The sequence below is a fragment of the Amblyomma mixtum genome, chromosome 1 (genome assembly GCF_055824585.1).
Source record: "Amblyomma mixtum isolate Tamu chromosome 1, ASM5582458v1, whole genome shotgun sequence".
Classification (NCBI taxonomy): domain Eukaryota; kingdom Metazoa; phylum Arthropoda; class Arachnida; order Ixodida; family Ixodidae; genus Amblyomma; species Amblyomma mixtum.
In genome coordinates this window covers 220,225,888-220,250,176 of record NC_143012.1, presented here as the reverse complement: position 1 = coordinate 220,250,176, position 24,289 = coordinate 220,225,888, and the positions used below count along the sequence as shown (strand labels likewise).

Sequence of the window (24,289 nt, the reverse complement as noted above, 5' to 3'; positions counted from 1 at the left end):
AGGATGGGAGGCGAGCGCGCCATCTAATGCCATCCATCATGTCTTGTCACTCACCTGTCAAGTGATGGAACTCTCTAGAATGTTCGACACAGTGTTTATGAAATGTGTAGGAACGTCTAACTATTAATGATGGTTAATGATAATTAAGCATGACTTGCACATTTCATGATACTAGTTAAAACATGGTTAGTGATAGTTAACGTCACCTTAACTAGTACACTGATTAATTAGTGTTTGTTAAGGTGCAGGTGCAGTGCACACTCACACATGCCACTTCTTAACTACTACTAATTACCAATTAGTCATTTAATAATTAAGTACAATGATACAATGGTGAAATCTCTTTATATCATGTTCGGATGTCTTTCGATTGCACTGGATTAAGTATCGATTGTGGACCCGGCCGTGCAGACCATCGCCACCGGCCGTGCTGCCAGTGTTATGGACCTTCGGAACATAAACACTTGAGTGCAGTGGGGTCGTGCGGGGACCCTGGGGCGTGCCCCGAATTCCTCTGTAAATAAAGTTTTCTCTCTCTCTCTCTGGGTATTCATTGGCATATGCCCATATAAGGCATGCATCCGAAACGCGGACACATTTGCTAACACGTCTTGGTCACGACAGTATGAGGCATTTTTTCTGCCTTAATATTCAACCAGCTATGGATAGGGACCCTCCGGTGTGCCGCTTGAATTGTGGCCACTGGTGGCCACGCTATGAACACACAGCGGGTGCTGGCTGGAGGTAGTGTTCAAATTTAAAATAGCTGGCGGTTTAGCATTGAAAACTGGTCTTTGAGTAATTGAAGAAAGAGAGAAAGAGGCGCCGTAGTGAAAAAATATTCAACCAGCTAGGGGTAGGTGGCGAGCCATTCCTGGACGCCCTTACTGAGAAACATTGACCCGAGAGGCCAGGGCAAAAAGCTTACACGACAATCTTAGAAAGAGTGATATATGTAGACTCAGCTAAGGACGCAGAAACAAAGTATCTCCCTCTGCCGACATCCATGTTAGTCCCGAGAGAAGCATTCTTAGCTTGACAAAAGCCAGGAGGTAACACGGCGTCGGCTCCAGACGCGAGATATCTTTAGCCCGTCGAAACTAGCACTCATATATCCAACGCAATACAATCCAGCTTTCAAAGAATGCGGCGATACAGTCGGGTACTGTCACATGCTATGGAGGAATTCAAGACCTCATTGAAAATAAATTACAAATTATGATCGAGACGACAATCAAAAGCATGTTCGAATCAGTTATTAAACCCATTATGGAAAACATCGAGCCAGTTCTAATCAGAACGCAAGCGCAGGAGATAAGAATTGCCCGCAAACTTCAGGAATTATCAGATGTTTCTCACAACAAGGGCGCAAAGCTACAGGGTAAAATAGGAACACTTCGCCTATTAAGCACTCAGCTAGGTCAACGACCTGAGGGCGGACCACATGATGAGACCCACGATTCTAATCCTCAGCATGGCACCACAACGCAGACCTAATCTTACCATCCTACAGTGGATCTGCAGGGGACTGAAACGGAAGATTGGTTTGTTGGTTTATTGGGGTTTAACGTCCCAAAGCGACTGAGGCTATGAGAGACGCCTGAAACGGAAGAGGGAAACATTACAACAATACATAGACTCTCATGCCCATACGCCGCAAGTAATAGCCCTGCAAGAAGTGAATATAGAGGCTAAGATCAGAGGATACTCGACACATCAAACAAATCCTTCGACATACATCTTGGTCCACAAATCATGCACGGCAACCACTACAGACTTTAAGTCAGAGAGCGACATTGAATACACCTTCGTAAAGCTACTACCGCAGCACAGAAACAGCATGGGCACCTACATACTCTGTATATATAGTCGCCCCAAACTGCACCGCGTAGCCTTTGACGCGATCTTTCTTACTGAGAGAAGCCCAAAAAGCTCCCCTAGCTATAGTTGGCGAATTTAATGCTTCTAACCCCCTGTGGGGCTACCCGAGGGAAGACCACTAGCATTCACCATTGCTGACATGGCCTTGACCCTACTCACGGACCCGCAGCACCCGACGCGAGTCGGCACCAGCATAACACGGGATACTTCCCCCGACCTCACGCTCGTCCGCAATGCCCGCAACTATGAGTGGCTCAATACGGGATAAACGCTAGGCAGTGATCACTACGTGCTCCTGACTATCTTCGAAAGTAACAAGCACAGCAAACCACGAGGGCAAGCCAGAATTACTGACTGGGAGACATTCAGGAAGGACACCAAACTAGCAACATGTTTAAAAAAAAGTTTATTTACATATGTACACATGCCAAGGTTACCAGATACATTCACATTTACAAGAACACTTGAGATTAAGCATGTAAGGCGAGCCAATTAAAGAGGTACCAAAAACATCTCTAAGTAACTAACAGGAATGGGCGATGTAAAACAGGATAGCATATATGCCTATTGATAGAAGAGCGAAAAGGCAATAATTTGACATTGAAACATTGAAAAGGAGAACTTAGCGCCAGTTTGGCCTAAAAACCAGGACAAGATGACCATTATTTACAGAAATTAATGGGCATTACCATTGCCGGAGAAACTCTTCCTCACCCAAGAAAAAGAGTTCCTCCGACAAAAAACTGATCAGCTCCCGTCGGAGACAGCCGAGAATTGGCCACACAGCGCGGCGTCGAAAGCCACTAGTGACCGCGGCGCATCGACTGTGCCATAAACTAAAAAGACCTGCAACTATTAACAGGCGAGCAAAACGGCCGCTGGGGAAGCGGCCGCGGGAGACGAAGCACGAAATGCCCTGCCCGCGGAATCCCGCATCAAACGCGCGCCAAAAGACACGGGCTACAACACAGGTGACTGTAGCGTGGCGATTAGATTCCGGGAGCGGGCAATTCGGACAGGTACTGGAGCGTAACACACCCCACCGCTTTAACCGATCACAAGTAGGGAGCGCTGCCCAGCCAAGTTTCCAGACAAAGTCACGTGTGGGAGAGGTCTGGGAGAGGTGTCGACGCTAAACGCGCCCACTGAACGCGACGCATAGGTGAGCGGCGAGACGGCGTCACAACAGGCAACAATAGCGAGCCCATAATGTCCACCACATGGTCTGCGACGATGTTGACAGCAGGTGCTACTGCTCTTACATGCCTGTAAAAGGCCACTGATGAAGCATAGAAAGCGGTAGGTTGCTCTGACTGTGGTCTATGATTAACAGGGGCCGCCGGATCCAAAATGCGTAAAGAAGGGCCCAAAAAGTACCGAGTCAAGATTCGCGCCGGAGACGCGTTTCCTAGCAGGATACTCATCAAAGCTAACAGTGAGCACGTGACGGACAAATTTGGAAAGGCAGAACCTCCTCTCTCCTGTGGTTGTCCAAGAACAGCACGGGCCACAAACTCGGTTCCACCTGACCAAAAAAAAAACTGTAGTCTGCACTCGCCTTATGACACGGAGGGGTGGTTTAACAGTGTAGCAGAGGTACCAGAAGGCACCGAGCATGACGGACTGAACCAGGTAGCGCCTCTCAAGCACAGGCAAGTCGAATGTCTGCGCTCTTCGCACACGAGCTATAATGTCTTCGACGACCGAAGACCACACACCATCCCATATGCCAGCACAGTCGTAGGCCACACCTAAAATGCGCATCTGCGTGCACCACTGCAAAGGTATTGAAGATGTAATACGAGTCTGCGTAGACCCCACAAAAAAGTAACAACTCTTCGAGTAATTAAGAGCAGCTCCAGACAAGGAGGCGTACTCACGGAAACATTTAAAGTTTCAAGCAGGCTGCGTTCTTCAGCTAAGTACAGAGTGATGTCATCTGCATAAGCAGTGACGCGTACCGCTTCGCTGCCTGGCAAAGCCAGACCTCTAATAAGGGAGTGGCGATTGAGTGCCAAGAGGAAAGGCTCTAATGCTAAGACAAACAAAAGGGGGGAGAGCGGACAACCTTGACGGACGCCACGGCGAACATCAAACGCGGTACTTTCCCGGCCATCGAGGAACAGAGTGCTTGAAATATCTCTGTACATCTCTTTAATGAGAAGCCCGGAAGAAGCTGGGAAACCGAAAGCATCCAGCGTCCCGTAAATATACTCGTGCTCTAAAAAGTCGAACGCCTTCTCTTGATCAAGGGAAACAAGAAGACCCTGTGCGCGCCGTCGTAAAGTATACGCTAGGATGTCTCGCGTTACAGAAGATAAACTATGTATTTCACGGCCTGGGATGGAGCAAACCTGGTGGCAGGAAATAAGTAACGGGAGGAGAGACCGCAGACGACGAACGAGTAATTTTGCTAGTACTTTGTAATCTGAATTTAGTAGGGTGATAGGGCGCCAATCTGCCGGACATGTCGAGAAAGGAGACTTTTTAGGAATTAGGACAATGCGGCCTCTTTTGAATGATTCAGGGAAGACTTGCTGAGTGAAGCATAATTTTAGCACTTCCGAGAAAATGGGGCCTACAATATCCCATAATTGTAAATAGAACTCAACAGGAAGGCCGTCTGGTCCAGGTGCTGAGCCTCGGTTTCATGGAGTCCGCCTCCTTGATTTCCCTTGTTGTTGGCAGAGCCATAAGGCCGTCATGGAGTTCAGTGGAAACCTGAGGCAAGCCTGCTAAAAATGGGTTTGCGGAAACTACATTGCGATCAAGTAGAAGGAGCGACTGAGTAATACTCCTGAAATGGTTATAAAACGCACTGAAATTCCTGCCACCTGGTTGGGACATAACCCCTGCGGTAGGTGTAAAGGCAGGGGCACCTTGAGGGCTCAACAGCTCTTGACGCGCAAAGCGAAGTACCTCGGGATGAGCAGTTGGACTGCGTCGACAACGCCATGCAGAAGCTGTCAAAGAGGAGGCACGTAAAAGGCGCTGTAGGCGCTCCGAAAGCTCCTCTTTCCATGCTCACACAAGCGACGAAGGCGACGGGGTGCGTTGAGCAATACGCAGCTTCGCCGTCACCACGCGCACCTCATCTGACACGCGAGCCCTAAGGGCTCGACCAGATGCGGCGCAATGGTGACGCCACTGCTCCTTCAGACGGTCCCAGTCACCAGGCACGGCCCCAACAACCGAAAAACGCAAGACCCGCGTGAGCCCTTCTTTAGTACTGGCGTCGTGAAGGATGCGTGCATCCAACCGCCACGGTCTCTGAGGAGATCCTGCAGCCGCCGGAACCGCGAGTGATAGAAGAAAAGGGCGGTGGTCTGATATGTGCACCGGCGAGGATGGTAGCGTCATTACATTGGCTGCACACACTGTCCGCGAAAGGCTCGTCGGAACATACGCCCTGTCTAACCTACTCGCCGATAACCCGCGACGCCAAGTCCACACAAAGACGTTGCCATAGAGGAGCTCATAAGCGTCCGTGAGCATAAAATGGCTGACTAGGCGGCGCAACTCGCGCGCATTTCAGCCTGGCCTACCCCTACCAGGGCCTTGCACATCAGCGACCGTATCGAGCACGCAGTTGAAATCGCCCAACATCACAACATTACGCCCTCCAAGAAAATACACATCTAAATCTTTAAAGAATGCGTTTACCAAATTAGAATGCGCAGGCGCATAAATGCAAAGAATTCAGTGGTTAAGGCACTTGTCTACTGCGGCCAGGTTTCTATGGAGGTGAAACTCAAAGGCGCCCGTGTGCTGTGCGATGTCAGTGCACGTTAAATATCCGCATGTGGTTGAAATTATTTCCGGAGACCTCCACTATGGCACCTATTTCTCTCTCTCTCTCTTTTCTTTCACTCCCACCTTCCTTCCTTTTTTTGTGGTACAAAAGGCAAGCTTGGTGCAATAAATCTGATCTTTTAATTCTCCTCTATCTGGACGTGGCAGCGGTGGTGGCTGGGCTCGAGCCAGTAGGCAGGCCCGTGCAATTTCCTTTTCATCCTTCTCCCACTCACAACAATAACAACAATAAACCCCAGTTGCAAGTTGGCGTCTGTCATGTCTGTTCTGTGCCTTCTGTGTTCTCCCTTCACTACGGCGTCCCTCATAGCCTGAGTTGCTTTGGGTCGTTTAAACCCAATAAACCAATCAACCGTTTCTTGCGCCATTACCAGTTTTTTCTTTCCTTCCCTTACGACGCGGTTTAGGTGTCCACCGAGATAAGTGCTAGATACTGCGCCATTTCCTTTCCTCGAAAACCAATTTTAAATTTTTCACTGGAGTTTCCCACAGAGCCGCCATCGTCGCTTCCGCGGGCATGGTTGTTGCGGCGCGCGTCTTTTCGTTCAATCTTTCCTGTGACGTCTCTTTCAGCGCACTCTGTCTCCACGTAACAGCGATTGGTGCTCAGCTGGGGCCAGTGGACATTGTAAAAGTCAATCTGTAGCCATGCTGGTGGCCTGAGCATCCTGAAATTTCATTCATTTGCCCACTCTACAATGTCACAAATATCTTTTTGCACATAAGTTCTATACAGCTGAAAGCTTTTTTGTGCATCGTGTCCATTAGCATATTCACTTCTGCTAACTAAGGACACTCTGTATACAAGGACAAGCACTTTACTCACTGCTGAGGTACCCGGCGCGTTTACGCACCGCCGACTCCCTCCCTAATCCTAACCCAGGCCTCTCACTGGCGCCGACTTCACACCCCTACTGCTCCCTACCATATTCTCCATAATGCCCGCTGCCCCGATCAGTTTTTTTCCTCCTGTAAGCTCTGCGGGAAACCGAGAGAGTTTCACCATGTCCAGCTCACATCCCCTACCTTCCCACACTTTCTATCCCCAACCACGCCGGAGTCATACTGGGAGACTCTCCTGGTCAGCTGCGCTGCTGCTGACCAGCGCCGCATAATTACCGACGCCTTGAAGCGGATAGCCCGCCAAGGGCTGTTCTTTTCCCTGTAAGGGCAGCCCCCTGAGGGTTGTCTCGTGCCATGTAAGGAGGGAGGGGCGACTGCCCCTCTGTATTGCTTGTCAATAAATGTTTCACCACCACCACCGATCCAGTGGGCAAACCCGTGCACATTTCTTTTCATCTTTCATCCCTAAACCGAATAAGCACATTAATGCCAAAATCTGCGCCCCATGTCGCTGATTTGGTGCCTGGGTAAACTGTTCGAGCATGTCATCCTCACCCGTCTCACGCATACATAGAATCCTATGGACTATATCCCGCATAGCATGGCAGGACTTCGAGCCCATCTATAAGCACAGGACGCCCTGCTGCAGATATCACATGCTATCCTCAGTGACATGTTAAATCACACCAGAGCAATCGTGGCAGTAGACCTCACCAAATCCTTTGACAAAGTTACGCACAACGCCATCCTGCAGGGCATCCAAGAGGTGCAGTTGGGGCCTAAGACCTACAACTATATCCGGACCTTCTTAAACGGTCGCACCGCCTCCCTGCATATAGATGATATACAGACCCCCTCCTTCACGCTTGGCAACATTGGTACCCCACAAGGGGCGGTGTTATCTCCCTTCCTCTTCAACCTCACCCTCATCACCCTGGCCAAGGCTCTCAGCCGCATTCCGCACTTAGGACACATACTTTACGCGGATGATATAACGGTTTGGACCACATACGTCTCGGATGGCGACATAGAATTGACCCTTCAGGAAGCCGCCACAACTATAGCTACTCACGCGGCAAACATTGGTCTCGAATGCTCCCCCACAAGGTCAGCACTCCTCATAATCCGCCCGCGGTGCGTCCCTACCCCCCCATCACGATCTACCTGCATGGCGCTCCCATACCGCAAACACCTACCCTCCGCATTCTTGGCCTGCATTTACAGGACACGGGGGAAAAACAACCTTACCCTGAAAGCACTAAAACAGTCCACTTACTCCGTCATCGATCTTCTTAGAAGGGTTCACATTCAGGAGCCGGTCTAGACGAAGCAGACAATCTCAAGGTGGTGCATGCCTTTGTGCTTAGTCGCATTCTTTACGCCACTCCTTACCTGAACCTCCCCTGTGCGGAAGAAGATAAGATCAATGCCCTAATCCGCATGGCTACCAAAGCAGCGCTAAACCTACCAAAGAGCACTAGCACGGACAAGCGGACGGACAGGCTTTTAAAATTAGGAATGAACAACACTATACAAGAACTTATAGATGCACATCGCCACGCACAGTACCTTCGTCTGGCTGGCACAGAAAGAGGAGGGCGTATACTGGACTCTGGGAATTCGCATACCCCCACACGCTGCCGACTTAATCTGTCTCCCGCATGTCATGCACGCCGCGCTTATCCTCAAACCTCTTCCTAAGAACACACAGCCTGAATACCATCAGATCCACCGAGTCGCGCGAGCCAAAGCTCTCCATAAAGAGTATGGCGCTTCAGAGGATGTGCCCTGGGTGGACGCCGCGTGTGGTCCAGACCGTCCAATAGCTGTTGCCATAGTCCTTCAATGCTGTTATGGTCATGAAACTTCTCCGTAACGCTATGGGAGAGCTTCATATGTTAACCGCGCCTTCCACGAGGCGGCGCTTAGAGTCCTGTGGGGGCAACGACGCGAGGAAGGGAGCGTCTCTACGGCCGCGAGTCTACGGGCGGAATGGGACGCCGGCGGTGCGGCAGCAACTATTTTCTCTTTTCACTTTGCCTTCGTTTGCAAAATAAGTACAGTGCCCGTGACGTGCAAGCCTGCCGTCTACGGAGGTACGCAGGAAAAGGCCTCGCTGTTCTGTCGGCCAAGCGACGCCGAGCAGCGTAAAATATGGAAGCGGGCGATACCCCGGCAGGAAAGCGGTGGCTTTAGCTTCGACTCCAAGCATGTCTGTGTCTGCGAGAGGCATTTTGCCCCGCGGATTTAATTCAGCCTCACGAGTTCGAGATCAACGGAGAAGCAGTGTCGCCGCAACGCGAGACGCTGAAACTCAGGACCGGCGGCGTCCCACGGATATTCGAAGCCCTACCAGCGTACTTGAGCACGAATCTGTGACGTTGTTGCATTTCAGACAGCTGTACTTTTCAATGTGCTTATGGCTTTTGATGCGAAAGCACTACTTCATGGGGTCAAACCCAACCAAGAATCTTGTCTCGCTTTGAATTTAAGGGTGCAGAAATAAAATAAATATTGCCGCGACTGGAAATTTCGAATCCCCGGGGGCGCGAACGGATGAGCTTCGCTGGCCACAGCACGAGAGCACTGTGCTATCGCAGCAACCGATCACGCCTCGTGTTGTTGTTGTTGCCTCAGAAACGATGGCACATACTCACGGTGGGAGATTGGCCAGGGTTTCATGCAGACCTAAACAGGTAAAAACTAAACTGCAACACACTCTCGCGCTGCGCGCATTGTACACCGTCGTCTTCATCAACGTTCACCTTCGGAACGAACACATCAGACCAGCTTAACCTCGATCAGAGCTTAACTTCAGTCTAATATCGACGCCAGACGTGCCTACGACCCAGCAAAGCAAAACCATGAGCCAAACACGCTTAACACATACGTTCGCACGTCTGCTCGGTTAAACCGCGTTAAACCCCTAGCGCTTTTTATTTTTTGGACATGTTTCTCCGTGATTTCTATCATTGCTCGTTTTTGGTTTATGGCCGCCGCGGTGGTTCAGTGGTTATGTCACTCGGCTGCTGTCCCGAAAGACGCGGGTTCGATCCCGACCGCGGCGGTTGAATTTCGATGGAGGCGAAACTCTAGAGGCCCGTGTACTGTGCGATGTCAGTGCTCGTCAAAGAACCCCAGGTGGTCGAAATTTTCGGAGCCCTTCACTACGGCGTCTCTCATAGCCTTAGTCACTTTGGTACGTTAAACCTCATAAACCAAACCAAACCATTTTTGGTTTATTGCGTGGCCGCTCACAGCTTGTCTCTTATTTTTGTAGCGCGATGCCAGCAGATGAGCTATGAACTACAGAAATTCAGAATTTCCTTGCACTCGTCAGCACGTCCGTAGTCAAAGCGTGACAAAGTGTAAATAAATGGCTTATGTTGCAAGAGTCTACAGCAGCTGGCTTTGCCACCTCCGAAAGTGCCAGCAAAAAAAAAAAAAAAAATTGAGATAGCACCATCAAACTTAAAACACGGTCATAACGTCTTGTTTTCGGCATTATTGCGAGTGCAGTATTTCTCACAAGGTAAACGCCAGCCTTATGCAGCCTTGTGCACTTGGATGAAAACGAGGACTCGGCCGAGACAGGCGCAACCCAGACACATACAGATACGTTAATGATCGCTACGCTAGATCTTCCAGAATGACGTTGTAGGCAAGTTGCGGTAAAAATGAATGCGAAGGCTGGACCGATGTACAAAAATCTCTTTTTTGTAAAAATCAATAACAGAATGTAAGCGCGTTAATTGTTTGCCAGAAAACAGCCGCTAACAAGGTTTACTAGCGGCCGTCGTCGGTAGCACACGGTTTTTAGTCTCGATGTCGCAGCCAAGCTTTCAGGTGATAACCAGTAAAGTAGCGTCCATCCTAAGCCCAAATACCGATCCCCAGAAAGCACAACTACCAAGAGAATATGAACCTGTTGGCCGGAAAACAGCCGCTGCGAGCACGGCTCGCACGGCGACTCGTGCCCCCTCGCCGACAGCCGCGCCCCTAGCGGCGCGCGCTGTCCCTATATGAAACTTTGGCCGGAGTTTCGTGACCAGAAAAAAACATTGAAGGACTATGCTGTTGCTTACCATCCAGCAGCCCCCCTTTCTTTCCCCCCTCATCCACTTCATAGAAACCCGCTGTACCCCAGAAGAAGCAGAGCAGAGGAAGCTGCTACAGCATTAGTCATCGCCCAGACCATTGCGGCTTATATAGTTCGGGATTCCAATACAGCCATTCTTAACTTCGCCCGCGGACTCGTCAATCCTCTCCTCTCCCCGCCTCCACGTGGCAGATATTAAGAATGTGCACCCTAAATTACGCCTATTGAGATCGTGTGGGCGCCGGCTCATTCTGGTAGTCCCGGAAATGAGGCCACCGATAACATAGCCCGACGACTTATTTGCCACCGGGATTTCTTGAGGGAGCGGGCACACACGCTCTCAGACTCACACAACAAGCACGCCTTGCCCGTCGACTTTACTCCCCTCTCCACCCCTGCCTATCCCACTCCAAACAAATTATCTGGAGGCGACCTCAGACCCGAACTCTTCCCACCCCTCAGCTTCTATCCTACTTCCGCTCCGTTCCCCCAGAACGCACTCTCTGCGGAGAATCGCAAGCCACCCTGGACCACATCCTCTTCGGCTGCCCTGCTGATCCCCCCCCGCTCCCGCAAGGACAGCCCACCATCGGCACATGGGAGGAATGGGAGGCATTCCTTGCGTCGCAGGACCCGGGCACAGAACTTCGCTGTATGAACCGGGGGCCCATGCCTTGCCCCATGTGGCCTGGACACATGCGCGTAATGTGAGGGCTATGCGGTGGCCCTGAGCCCTTGAAGGGTTCAAACTCGCTTGCGTAAAAATGTTTTTCATCCATCGTTCATTCAGTCGCAAAAACAACAGTGCCATCGGCATCGCGCCAAACATGGACCCGTCAATATGAGGGATGCCTTGGTGTGTCATAACGTCACCACACTGAAATTTTGCGTTCGGTGATGTTAAGACACGTCTCTACCTCACTCCCTGCGCGAGTAGGTTGTTGTTGTGACTGAAAGAAAAATGGAAAGTAAATTTTCGTGCACTGCATCGCACTGTACACGGGCCTTTGAAATTTTGCAACATCTAAATTCTACCGCTGCGACCGGAATCGAATCCGCGTCTTTCGGGTTCAACAGCCAAGTGCCATAACCACTGAGTCACCGTGGAGGCTGAGTGGTTATGATAGTAACAAATATTAATCATCATTACTGCCACCACTAACATCACCACTAATTTCACCATCATAATGTCTATCACCCACTATATCGCTATCATTACTGTAATGATCAACAACGTCGCTATCACTAACTGTCACTACAAGTTGTTATCAATATCACTATCTATCACTATTTTCACTATCTAATAGTAGTGATAGTCACCAGATAGTAAAAAATTCAGGGGGCACTATGGCTGCCTAAAGTGCTGCAAGGCGAAAGCGTTTCCTGGCGCACTGTTTTTATTTATTTTTATTTTTCATATTTTTTATTTTTTCTTCTTTTCTTATCTTTATTGTTTTTATTTTTATTTTCATATATTATTTTTATTTTGTTTTTATTTTTGTTTATGTCCTTATTTTTATTTTTTATTTTTCCTTGCCGTCACTTTATTCCGTTTATTTTATTTATGAAACCCATGCCTTCACTACATGCGCCTTTATTCATGCTCGAACCTTGAGCCTTCGTGGCGGAGTGGTAGCGTCTCCTCTTCAAATGCCAAAGGCTGTGCTTCGATTCCCACCCTCGGCGCAGTTTATTTTTAAGCAGTGACGCCGAACGGCGGACAAATCTGCCGACGCGTCTGTCGACACGGCTGCCGACAGCGTCTGTCGACATGGCTGCCGACAGCGTTTGCTAACGACAGTATGAGGCATTAAAGGCTTTCCCCTTAATAAATTGGCAGTGTCTTAGTTCAGCTAGGCTAGGATATACGTAGCGAAAGCAGTTTCGTCTACTAACATTTCGGTAGCGACACGCCGTCGTCGTCGCTCAGCAGCTTGGCGGCGTCTCTTTGCGCGACGTTACTCGCGTTCTTCGGGCGTCTGGGCCGCCCGCTTAGCCTTTCTCGCCTCGTTTTCACGCTGTCGGCCGGCGTAGTGTAAGGCAATACGTTTTAGGACCCCTATCAAATTCAACCTTTATTTATTCCCTGGTCCGACCATCCCTCATTCAAATTCAAATTTTCTTTTGTTCAACTTAGTTCTCAGGAAGCCATATTCTTTTCTTGTCAACGTGCCCTGCATATTTACACTGATGGTTCTTTCACTCCTTGATCGGCTGGTGCTGCATTTGTTGCTCTTTGTTGTTCCAACTGCTCAGGATGGAGAACTTAGTGATCACTACAGCCGCCCAGACACCTTTGGAGCATGCCATGGAGACCGAGAACCCGGAGCCGTCGCACAAACAAGACAAAAAAAAAAAAAAAACCGCACGGAAAAGCACAATGTGGACACCGTGAACGCAGGACATAAAACTTTGGAACTTGATTTCGCACAGTTTTAACTCCTTCGGATGCCCAGTGGTACCAAAATGGATGCTACCGAGCCAAGGGCCTTTCTACGTTCAAGGCCAGTGATTTCGCAGTCCCATTCCAGGAGACCCAGGAGACGCAGTCGCGCCGGAACTCTACACCCGAGGAAGGAGCCGGCCCTGCTAAAAAAAGGTAAGTTGTCCGTACGAGCAGCCACCACTACTACCCCTTATCCAACCCTTGACCACCCCATTACACCTCAAGAGGCGGTAAAGCAATTCATACGTTCCGCTGAATTTCGCTCAGAAATCACTAGCATGATCAACACTGTAGCTGCTGAACAACCCGGAGCGATGCAGCAACAGCTCATACAAGCCCAGGCGCAGTTAATACTCTCCATGAGACCGCAGCGGTGGCCTAGTCGTTTGAGCATCCGCCTCACATGCAGGAGGTACGGGGTTCTATCCCCAGTGCCGCCGGGTACCCACCGGGGACAAAATGGGTACAAGTTTTCCCCTGCCTCGTGCTCGGTTACTTAAGGGTGAAATGCTTGGGAAATGGGTCTTTGAATCCACCTTGAGAAGACGAAAACACCTTGTTCTATGTCGCTCTTTGGCCAGAAATACCTTTGCGCCATGAAAATCCATCATCGCCTTTATCGATACTGTCCATGACTGACAAGATAGAAGCTACGATCAACAGACGCTTGGAAAAACATGAAGCCGGCATCCTCAAGCTTTGCAAACTTGTACCTCATCAGGAATTACCTCGCAAGCAGCACGCAGTTCAACCCGCTGGCTGTCCTCATCCAGTATCTCCAGCACCGTGGCACAGAACAATAGCACGCGAAAAGGTCGGCGGCAACGCCAGTGCACTACACAAACAGAAACAATGGCAATGGAACTGTCGCAGCATACGCCGAAAACAAGCACAACTAGCCGCATATAACGCAAACTCCCCTGATCCTCCCCCGTGTCATCGCTCTGTAAGGGACTGAAACAAATCGCATTCATATCCGCGGTTATCACACGGCAGACCTTACACCACGTACGGCAATCCTGGCACTCGAATCCATGCCGTTGCTAGACCGCACACTGACAAACACGCCCGACAGCAAGCGCACTCAATATACCGCCACAGAGCTCAGCTAACCAGGCCTCACATATGACCTCACTACTCTTAACATATATAGCAATCCCAGAGATAAACGCAGAGTTATTCCGGGTATCCTGGGGTCCTTTCCTTCCTAAGAGCTCCTTGTGGTGGGTGATTTTAATGCACGTCACACGCACTGGGGATGCACCTCGGATACCCCCAAAGGTGACCTCATTTCTACCGCAATGGCTAATAGCAGCCTTGGCCTGATCACAAACCCCACCGTACTCACTCGAATTGGCTCAAGCGTCACCCGCGACACCACACCCGATCTGACATGGGCCACACCGAACGGAATCGTTAAATCTCACACGATGCACCAAGACAGCTTTGGTATTGACCTCTTTCCAGTCTCCACTACTATTGCTTACGATTAAAAGATTTTATGCGAAGCATATTAATAGAGCTACATTACAGCCCGTCGAGCGCGGCGGTGGAGCTACCATTGACCTTTAGCGTGACCACGTGACACCACGTGACAACATGACGACACAGCAGAGGAGAGATGGGCTGCCGGCTCGCGCGGTCGGCCGCGGCGGTGGAGGCTCCACATCAGAGGCGCGGCGGCTGACCACGTGACAACATGACGTCACAGCAGAGGAGAGATGGGCTGCCGGCTCGCGCTGTCGGCCGCAGCGGTGGAGGCTCCACATCAGAGGCGCTGCAGCTGACCACGTGACGCTACAGCAGCGGTATAAAGCAGAGCTTGCCTCGCTCTCCGGGCACTTAGGAGGCGGCCAGGTGTTGGGATGCCGCCTAGAAGCAGGGCTGATTTGAACGAGAAGCGAAAGCTTCAGCGTGCCACAGAGACCGATGAAGAGCGGGATGAACGTCTGGCTAAGCAGCGTGCTCAATATGCGGCTCGGCGATAACGTTCTACAACAACTGAAGAACAAAGCGAGGAACTTTACCAAGCCTAGCCATCAATACGCTTCGCATCTGACTAGGCTTAACCTTAGCTAAGCCTCAGCCATTTTTAAACCCTCGATCACAACTTCTCACTGACTGGGATAAATTGCTCTCATACCTGGCAGCTGATTCTACCGGACCCCGTACTGTCACCAACTGGACAGACCGTCTAGTGGAGGCCATCCAGTCGAACCGCAAACGCATTAAAAATACCCCTAAGGTACCGCAGGTTGATACGCATCTGGCTGATCTATGGGAGGCCCGACAGGGTCTTCTCAAGCGCTGGCGTCACCACCGACACAATTGCAAATTGAGACTCCGCATAGCCGCTCTCACTCGCGAGGCAGAAGAATACGCGAACACGCTAGCCCGCGCAAACTGGGCAACCTTTAGCAACGACCTCAAGGGTACATTAAGCACTAAACGCACGTGGTCCCTCCTACGCGCTCTCTTAGATCCAAAAACCACTAAATATCAGACACAAGTGAACACCCAACGTATAATACTACAGTTCCAAAAGGGCATCGACGTAATTGGCCAACTATATACCGGGTGTTTTTTTTAGAAGGTCCAAAATTTTTAAAGAAAGGTAAATTCCTTGAGATTTATTTTAGCCCTGGGGCTTTACTGAGAGCTACGGCGGACGCCAGGTAAGAGGCAAACTACTTTAATTAGTTCGCTGATTAACTGATTACGTTAATTAACTTTTATAATTTTTATTTTAAGGGATATGTTGTATTAGCAGAATTGGAGACCGTCTTCCAAGCAGTCCAGCCAAGAAAAAAAAATTTCACAAAAAATTTTTTTCGCGCGTTACGAAGCGAGAAAAAGTCACCCTGGTGGGCAGCTTCACACTGTAACACAGCGTCTGATGATGATGATAACAACTTTTATTTCCACCGATGTAGGAGGCCCCCTACTCCCCGTCCCTGGCACGCAGGCCTGGGGGACGGGGGACGGGACCTCCGCGACTAAAGACTGGCGAAGATACATTGGCTCTTCGCGGCTTCAGCCGCCAGGCGGACAGCTCGTTTCTGGTCGGCGGGGACCTCGCTTCGCAGAAGGGCCTCCCAGGCTGCTCTACTCTTAATATTGTCCTCAGCACCCGGGGATCCAGGGCATTGCCAAATTATATGATCGAGGGTCCCCCTCGCTCCGCAGGTCTTACATTTGTCATCTTTTTTATCGTCTAACGTGGTTTGAAATAACCAGACGGGGTTAACGAAATTTCCGGCCTGTAATCGTCGCCAGGCGATGGCCTCTGTATTGGTTAAGTTTGGATCTGGTGGTGGCATTAGACGCCTGCCTAACCTGTAGTGCACGGCGATTTCCGCGTACGTTTGCAAACGTTCGTCCATCCCCTGGGGGTCGGGTGGCTCTACAGTTACCCGGAAGTAGAGATCTTGGGCTAACATGTGGGCCGCCTCGTTACCGGGGACGGATGTGTGTGCTGGGACCCAAATTAAGGTGATCTTGCGATCAATTTTGGCTGCGGACAGAATTCGAGCCGTTTCTGGCGATACCCTGCTCTGTGAGCGCCTGTGACGTGGCTCGCTCCGCCCTGCGCTTTGTGTCAGTGCGTTTTTGTTCCAACGCGGCATTCCGTGAGGCCGCGGAGCAAATCGAAACAAGCAGCGATAGCGCAGGCCGCCGGTCCGGGCTTCAGGTGATATCAGCCGTGTGACGCAAAGCGCAGGGCGGAGCGAACTACGTCAGAGGCGCTCCCCGCCGCCGAGTTGCGGTGTGAAGATGCCTACCAGGGTGACTTTTTCGCGCCTCGTACCGTGCGTGAAAAATTTTTAATTGAAATTGTTTTTTCTCGGTTCGACTTTTTGGAGGACGATCTCGAATTCTGCGAATACAACATATCCCCTAAAATAAAAATTAGAAAAGTTCATTGACATATTTAGTTAATGAGCGAACTAATTAAAGCAGTTTTCCTCTTGCCTGGCGCCCGCCGTAGCCTCCAGTATAGCCCCAGTGCTAAAATAAATCTAAAGCAATTTACCTTTTTTTTTTAAATTTTGGACCTTCTAAAAGAAAACACCCGGTATACGCTTATATGCCCTGGTGTGCTTATATACGAATTTTCGTTCCTTCCTTGGCTTCGGGATGAGGACAATCGCAGCCGGAGAAGGAACCAAAATTGCAAAACCCTAGAGCGACGCGCGAGTAGGGCTCCCTTAGGCCTGCGTGCCGGGGCGTCCGAAAAGGAGTTTCATTTCAGTGGAAATAAAAACTTTGAGGATGATGATGTGTGCGCGCCGCGCGCCTACATTACGCTAGCACAGGGTTCGATCCCGGCCGCGGCGGCCGAATTTCGATGGAGGCAAAATTATAGAGCCCCGTGTGCTGTGCGATGTCAGTGCACGTTAAAGAACCCCAGGTGGTCGAAATTTCCGGAGCCCTCCACTACGGCGTCCCTCATAGCCTGTGTCTCTTTGGGACGTTAAACCCCAATAAACCAATAAACCATTTCGAACCTTCAGCGGTGCGACACCGTGGCTGGCCACGTGGTTGGTCTCGTGGTGCGGAGCAGCTGCCCGCTGTGCGGGGTGCCGGCGAAACCGAGTGGGGGAGCAGTGGAGAGGAGGAGAGGGGGGACAGAGTGAATCCATGCCCAGGGACGAAGATGAAGAAGAAACGCCCAGCGAAACAGAGAAAGATTTACCTGGAGGTCCCTCTCTCCAGGTTAGGGCTACCGTTATCTCTGCCAGTGTTGTTATCGTTCGGAGCGAGCGCCAAAGGATTTGCATTGAGTTCAGTTTGTGGGAATCTCCATGATTACATAATTGCAACTGGAAGGTTGATTTGCTATTTTCCTTAAAAGTTTTGGAGTTTTCTTTTTTTTCCTCAAAATGTGCTTCGTTATTTCACTTCAAATATTATCCTGTCGTTTTTCATGAATACATTCTCCAAAATTCACGTTTGGCTCCGATATTTTGTCGTCATCTTATGGAAATTTCCTTATTTATGCCACTACACCTTGGCCAATCCCCCCATGTGGGTATGGGCCTTTATAAAGAGGACGAAGAAGAAGAAGAACAGAGCGGTGAAAGGAGGTCCGTTTTGTCTGGGTTCCTGGTCATGCAGGCATTCATTCCAACGAGGTGGCTGATTATTTAGCAAGGTCAGCTCTTGACGGGCCAGTAACGCATCCCGTCCCGAATTTCAGTCTGCTGGCGATCTCCAGGTTTCTGCGGTTCCAACACATATCAGCCAGGTTACGGGATCCCTTACTAAATACTACTGATTACCAGCACTTAGCGTATAAATGGAACGTCCGTTCGTGTAAAACCAGGCAGTGCGAGGTATCAATGACGCGACTGCGGTGCAGGATTCACAGTTTAAATTTCCCAGCGAAACAGAGAAAGATTTACCTGGAGGTCCCTTTCTCCAGGTTAGGGCTCCCGTTATCTCTGCCAGTGTTGTTATCGTTCGGAGCGAGCGCCAAAGGATTTGCATTGGGTTCAGTTTGTGGGAATCTCCATGATTACATAATTGCAACTGGTAGGTTGATTTGCTAACTCCTTTACAAGTCTCGGAGTTTTCTTTTTATATTACTATTATTCTCGCCAAAATGTTCTTTGTTATTTCACTTCAAATATTCTTCTGTCGTTTTTCATGAATACATTTTTCAAAATTCACGTTTGGCTCCGATATTTTGTCGTAATCCTATGAAAATTTCCTTATGTATAGCACTATACCTTGGCCAATCCCCCCACGTGGGTATGTGCCATTATAAAGAGGTGAAGAAGAAGAAGAAGACTGACTGAGCTAGTTCCACAGCTTTCGAGTCACTCCAGGTTTCACCAGAGCTAGACCACAGCCATTTAGAACGCAGCTCTTTGGCGCCCGTTCTGGGTTTCGCGGCGTCGCTGTCGTCGTCGCCGTTGTCCGTTGTAACCAGCACTGGACACCTCAGCTGCGCTTTAAGCTGCGAAAACAACGGAGCAGGAGCTTTGAAAGGAAAGGAAAGGCGCATAACTTCCCTCTTGGAACAGTGGACACCTTCATCTTGCTTTAAGGTATGTGGCGGAGTGGCATATGCGCGCTGCATGCGTTGGCATTGACAACGTTATTCCATTTTAAGGACAGGAAATGCGCATAACTGGCTCCCTGGGTCAGTGGACACCTGAATCGCGCTTGTAGGTACGAGGAGTGATGAGAGAGAGAGAGGGAGAGAGATATGGGCTGCAGGCATTGACAACGTTGTGCCAGAAACGCGGCGCTGAAGCCATAAGTCATCGGCGTTCATTGTGTTCATTGGCGTTGGCGTTGACATTTTGCACTAAGATCATTTTGAGGAAAGGAAGTGCACATCACTGGCTCCTTGGGTCAGTGTACGCCTGAATTCGCGCTTATAGGTGCGAGGGTGATGAGAGAGAGATGTGGGCTGCAGGCATTGGCAACTTTGTGCCAAACACGCGGCGCTGAAGCCATAGGCCGTCGGCGTTCATTGCTTTTGGCGTTGATGTTTTTGCACTCCGATCATTTTAAGGCAAGGAAGTGCGCATAACTGGCTCCCTCGGTCAGTGGGCGCCTGAATCGCGCTTATAGGCACGAGGGGTGATGAGAGAGAGAGAGAGAGACAAAGAAAGAGAGAGAGATATGGGCTGCAGGCATTGACAACATTGTGCCAGAAACGCGGCGCTGAAGCCATGTCATCGGCGTTCATTGTGTTATTGGCGTTGACGTTTTTACACTCCGATCATTTTGAGGCAACGAAGTGCGCATAACTGGCTACCTGGGTCAGTGGACGCCTGAATCCATCCTGAATCGCGCTTATAGGTACGTGGGGTGATGAGAGAGAGATGTGGGCTGCAGGCATTGGCAACTTTGTGCCAGACACGCGACGCTGAAGCCATAGGCCGTCAGCGTTCACTGCTTTTGGCATTGATGTTTTTATACTCCGATCATTTTAAGGCAAGGAAGTGCACATAACTGGATCCCTGGGTCAGGTGACGCCTGAATCGCGCTTATAAGTACGTGGGGTGATGAGAGAGGTGCGCTGTATGCGTTAGCGCTGACAATGGTGAGCCAACTCTCGCGATGAACCAATAACTGCCACCTGCCAGGTTGGCAGGGTGGGTGGGGACTTTAATGTTGATATGGAGACAAAGAACCGGAATTCTTTCCACTCATGTGGGAAAAAAATCTCTGCCTCTCCCGTAACCGAGAGTAGAGCAAGCATGAAATGTTTACGGGCATAACACATTGATTGCAGATGGTACTAGTCAAAATCTTGAAATGGGTCTAGTGTTCACCGCACCACATCCCACCCCACCCCACCACACTCTCCTTGTTGCGTCGAAGCAATCGCCTGCAGTAGTGCGGGCTTACATAGGCAGCCGCGAACCGTGGCGGCCTTGTCGCTTTCGGGAGCGGCCGCATAATCATGGCGTTGTCGGCAGGGGCGAGCAGTCTTCTGCTGTGGTGTATCACTCGCAAAGCGATCGCTTTCCCCAAGACGCTTCCTACCTCTCCTTTCATCAGGCTCCATTGCTCGGCTTAAGCAGCTGTGATGGTGGCGGCATTGAAATGCAGGACGATGCAGAAGCGTACGCGGACATGAGACGCAGGCCTGACAAGAATGTATATGCAGCGCGTTCGAAACTGTCCAAGGTGCGTAGAGGTTTGGTTTGGATTGGTTTGGTTTGGTTTTTGAGGAAAGGAAATGGCGCAGTATATGTCTCACATATCTCGGCGGACACCTGAACCACGTCGTTAGCGAAGGGAGGAAGGTAGGCGTGACTGACATCGCACAGCACACGGGCGCCTCTTGCGTTTTGCCTCCATCGAAACGCGGCCGCCGCGGTCGGGTTCGAACCCGGGTACTCCGGCTCCGTAGACGGGCGCCTTACCACTGGGCCACGAAAGCGTTTTCCGCACCACTTTGCCTATGTGACACTGGTGACATCACCACTGGATTACGTCACACATAACTGATGACCAAGTAATGACAAAGTACTAATTAGTGACTAATTAATGTTTAATGACTAAATACTAACTGTCTGCTAATTTATGACGCTTAAGCTTGTGGGCAATTCCTCTGCGCGGGGACGCACAGGCAGTCACTCGAGGCAGGACTTCGTACAAACGGTTTATTCTCACATGAGGGGGCCGGTCGTCGTCGTGGCAGCTGGGTCAGGCGGTCCGTCCGCAGGGCTGGTCCGAGAGCAAGAGACCGCGAGCCTCTCCGGTCTCGCCTTATAAAGGCTTTCTCCTCGCCTCTCTCCCCCCGCCCCACCACTCGGGAAGAAGGGTTCCAGACTACCCGCGGTGAGCGGCGCGGGATTTGACTTGCCCGCGAGCAGACCCTACATCTCCCCCCCCCCTCAAACGTCCGTCCCGGGGTCCGCCAGTAGGCGTTCGACGACCTCCGGGTCCGGGTCCATAGAGTCGTCGCAGGGGGGAGGGGTGCTCGCCGGGGGGCCGCTCACCGCTGGCTGGACGGGCTCCTCACGAGCCGCCTGGGGGAGCGAGGCGCCTGGCTCCGCTGGGGGCCCTGCCGGCAGCGCCCTCCAAAGCTCCTCGGCCGCCGGGGACAGCAGGTCTGGGCGGCTGGACTGGAGGATGCGGAGGGCCGCCTCCTCCGGGCTGCCCCTCTGCAGTGGCGCAGCGGGGGAAGGCGCTGCAGCCGCCAAGAGCTTTTCGCCGCGAAGGGGCTGCGCCTGGTCCCGCCACCTGGACCGCGCGCAGTATGAGATGGCCGCTTCGTTGGCGACCGTGGTCCAGGTGGCCACGTGCCGCAGGACCCTGGGCCGCTTGGGTTGCGGCTGCTCGGCGGCCGAAGCGCCGGCTGGGTGCTGAGGGGGGCCCTGCGCCTGGTCGTCTCTGGCCCTCTTGCGTTGGCCTGCACCACTGGGAGGTGCTCTCCAGTGGTTAGGCATGTGGTTTGGCGGGCGGTGGGGGCCACCGCGGCCGTGGAACCTGCGCCACTCGCGCGGCTCCTGCCGCCAGCCGGGTGGCGCGCCTTGATGGCGGCCACCGTTCGACGGTGGTCTGCCTTGCCTTCTGGAGTCCGAGCCACGGGCGTCGGTCCGCTGGAGCTTCCTAGAAGACATACTGAGAGGGCGAGAGCACTGCGAGTGATAATTGATCGAGAGACACGGGTGCTACCTGGTCCTCAGGTTGTAGCGTCGGTTGCGAACCGCACCGCTACCTGCTCGTCCTCCCGGGGGTGAGATCGCCGCATCGCGCTGATTTTCCACCGCTTCGCAGCCATCGTCCTTGCGAAGGTGGAAAGCCTTCAAATCAGCGACATGCACCGGACCGGCGGTTTCGCCGTTTGTCAACAACCGCAACTGGTAGGTGAGCGGCGTAGTCCGTGCCGTAACTTCGTACGGCCCAGCCCACTTGTGCGCTAGCGACGCGGCGAAACCGCGCGCTGCGTTACTAAGTGGGTGCGTTCTCTTGAGTACTAGGTCGCCCGTGTTGAAAACGACGTGACGGCGACCTTTGTTGTACTGATCCGCCTGCTCCATGCGCGCCACATCGAGGTTTTCGCGGGCTGCGCGCTGCGCTGCCTCCAAGCGCTCCCGGAGCCTTGCCGCGTACTGCGAAAGCGGAGGGGGCGCAGGCCCCGCCGCGTCGAGTAGGGCATTCTCTAGCGGAAAAGCGATCTCTCTCCCAAAATTCAAGTAAGCGGGTGTAATACCCACTGACCTGTTCACGGTTGTCCTTGTAGCGAACGCCAGTTCGGACAGCCGCGCGTCCCAATCTCTGTGCTGCTCGGTCGTCGCGACCAGCATGCTCTTCAGATTTCGATTCACCCGCTCGGTTATGTTGCTCTGAGCGTGGTAGGGACTCGTTCTCCTGTGGCGGATTTGAAGCGCCCGACAGGAGTCTACAAAGACTTTGCTTGTGAAATACGAAGCATTGTCTGTAATCAGGTCGGAAGGGAAACCGAAACGAGTGAAAGTCTCCAACAGTTTTTCCCAAATTCGTTCCGACACAAGCTTCCTAAGGGGGAAAACCTCAACCCACTTGGAATAGTGGTCCGTTATTACCAGGATGAATTGGTTTCCGCGCGCGGACCGAGGGAGGGGTCCCATGATATCGCACGCGACCACTTGCCACGGGTAGTTGCTAACTACCGCCTTCATCATGCCAGCGGGCTTGCCCGCCCGAGGCTTGGCTACCTGGCATACCGGGCAGGTACGGGCGTATCCCAGCACATCCTTTCTCATGCCTGGCCAGGTCGCGACACGGCATAACTTGTCGTAAGTCTTACTGCCGCTGCCATGGCCTGCCAGCGCTGAGTCATGGAAGTACTGCAGGAACCGTTTCCGCAACCTTCTCGGGACCACGACTCGGAAAGGGGATGCTATCGCCGCTTCCTCGTCAAGTTGGGGAATATAGCGGAGCAGCAAGCCATCATCGCCCAGCAGATACGCGTCGTACTTGCCCTCAGCGTTCCCGGTGCAAGCTGCGCTGCTCGCAAGCTCCTTCAGCACCCGCTGGCAAAGACCGTCTGCTTTCTGGGCCTCGATCAGCTCTTCTCTACTGACCGCTACTCCCCAAGACAGATTTCTTTCTGCCTCGCTCCTAGGCAGGCGAGCGGTCGCCGCCACGAGCTGCTGTGTTTCCCTTCTCTCACAGCACAGTGCGGGACCTTTGTCCGCCTCCTCCTTCTCCAAACCGGGCGCGACACTCTCGTCCGCCCTCTCCTCCTCTTCAACAGCGGTGACGCCGCTTTTTACAAAGCTGGGCTGCGCCTCTGAAGCGCTTCCGCCAGCATTCCATGGTGCGCGCGATAAAGCGTCGGCCACCTTGTTCAAGCTGCCCCGGCGGTACTCGATGGCGTACGCGTAACGTTGCAACGTCAGCGCCCATCTCGCGAGTCTGCCTGCGGGGTTCTTTAGCCTCTTCAACCAAGACAATGCCTGATGATCTGTCTGCACGGTGAAGACCGCTCCGTCTAGGTACATGTCGAACTTCGACAATGCGAACATGATCGCCAGGCATTCTTTTTCGGTCACGGAGTAATTCCGCTCCGCCGATGTGAGCGTGCGACTAGCGAACGCGACAGGGCGTAGTTTGCCCTCGTGTTCCTGCAACAAAACAGCTCCAACACCGTAGTCACTAGCGTCTGTCTGCAAGACAAACTGCTTGTTCAGGTCGGGGAGGCGCAGACTAGCGGTATTCGCTATCGCGCGAGCCAAGGCAACAAATGCGTC

The 24,289-nt window shown here is 51.7% G+C and overlaps 2 protein-coding genes across 2 annotated transcripts in view; both read right to left on the bottom strand.

The window, feature by feature from the left end:
- LOC149370952 (uncharacterized) overlaps positions 1 to 11,025 on the bottom strand; it is a 35,911-nt gene extending 24,886 nt beyond the window's left edge. The window contains exon 1 of the mRNA XM_089563931.1: positions 7,814 to 11,025. Coding sequence (XP_089420057.1) covers positions 7,814 to 7,821 — 8 coding nt within the window. The 5' untranslated portion in view covers positions 7,822 to 11,025. The remainder of the gene's footprint in view (positions 1 to 7,813) is intronic.
- Positions 11,026 to 12,121: 1,096 nt separating this feature from the next.
- LOC149370951 (uncharacterized) lies at positions 12,122 to 22,919 on the bottom strand. The gene is made up of 2 exons (XM_089563936.1): positions 21,222 to 22,919; positions 12,122 to 14,966 (listed from the first exon to the last, which is right to left on the bottom strand). Exon 1 carries the CDS (start codon positions 22,172 to 22,174, stop codon positions 21,446 to 21,448), a length of 729 nt encoding a protein of 242 aa, XP_089420062.1. The 5' UTR covers positions 22,175 to 22,919; the 3' UTR covers positions 12,122 to 14,966; positions 21,222 to 21,445.
- Between the last annotated feature and the right edge of the window lie 1,370 nt (positions 22,920 to 24,289).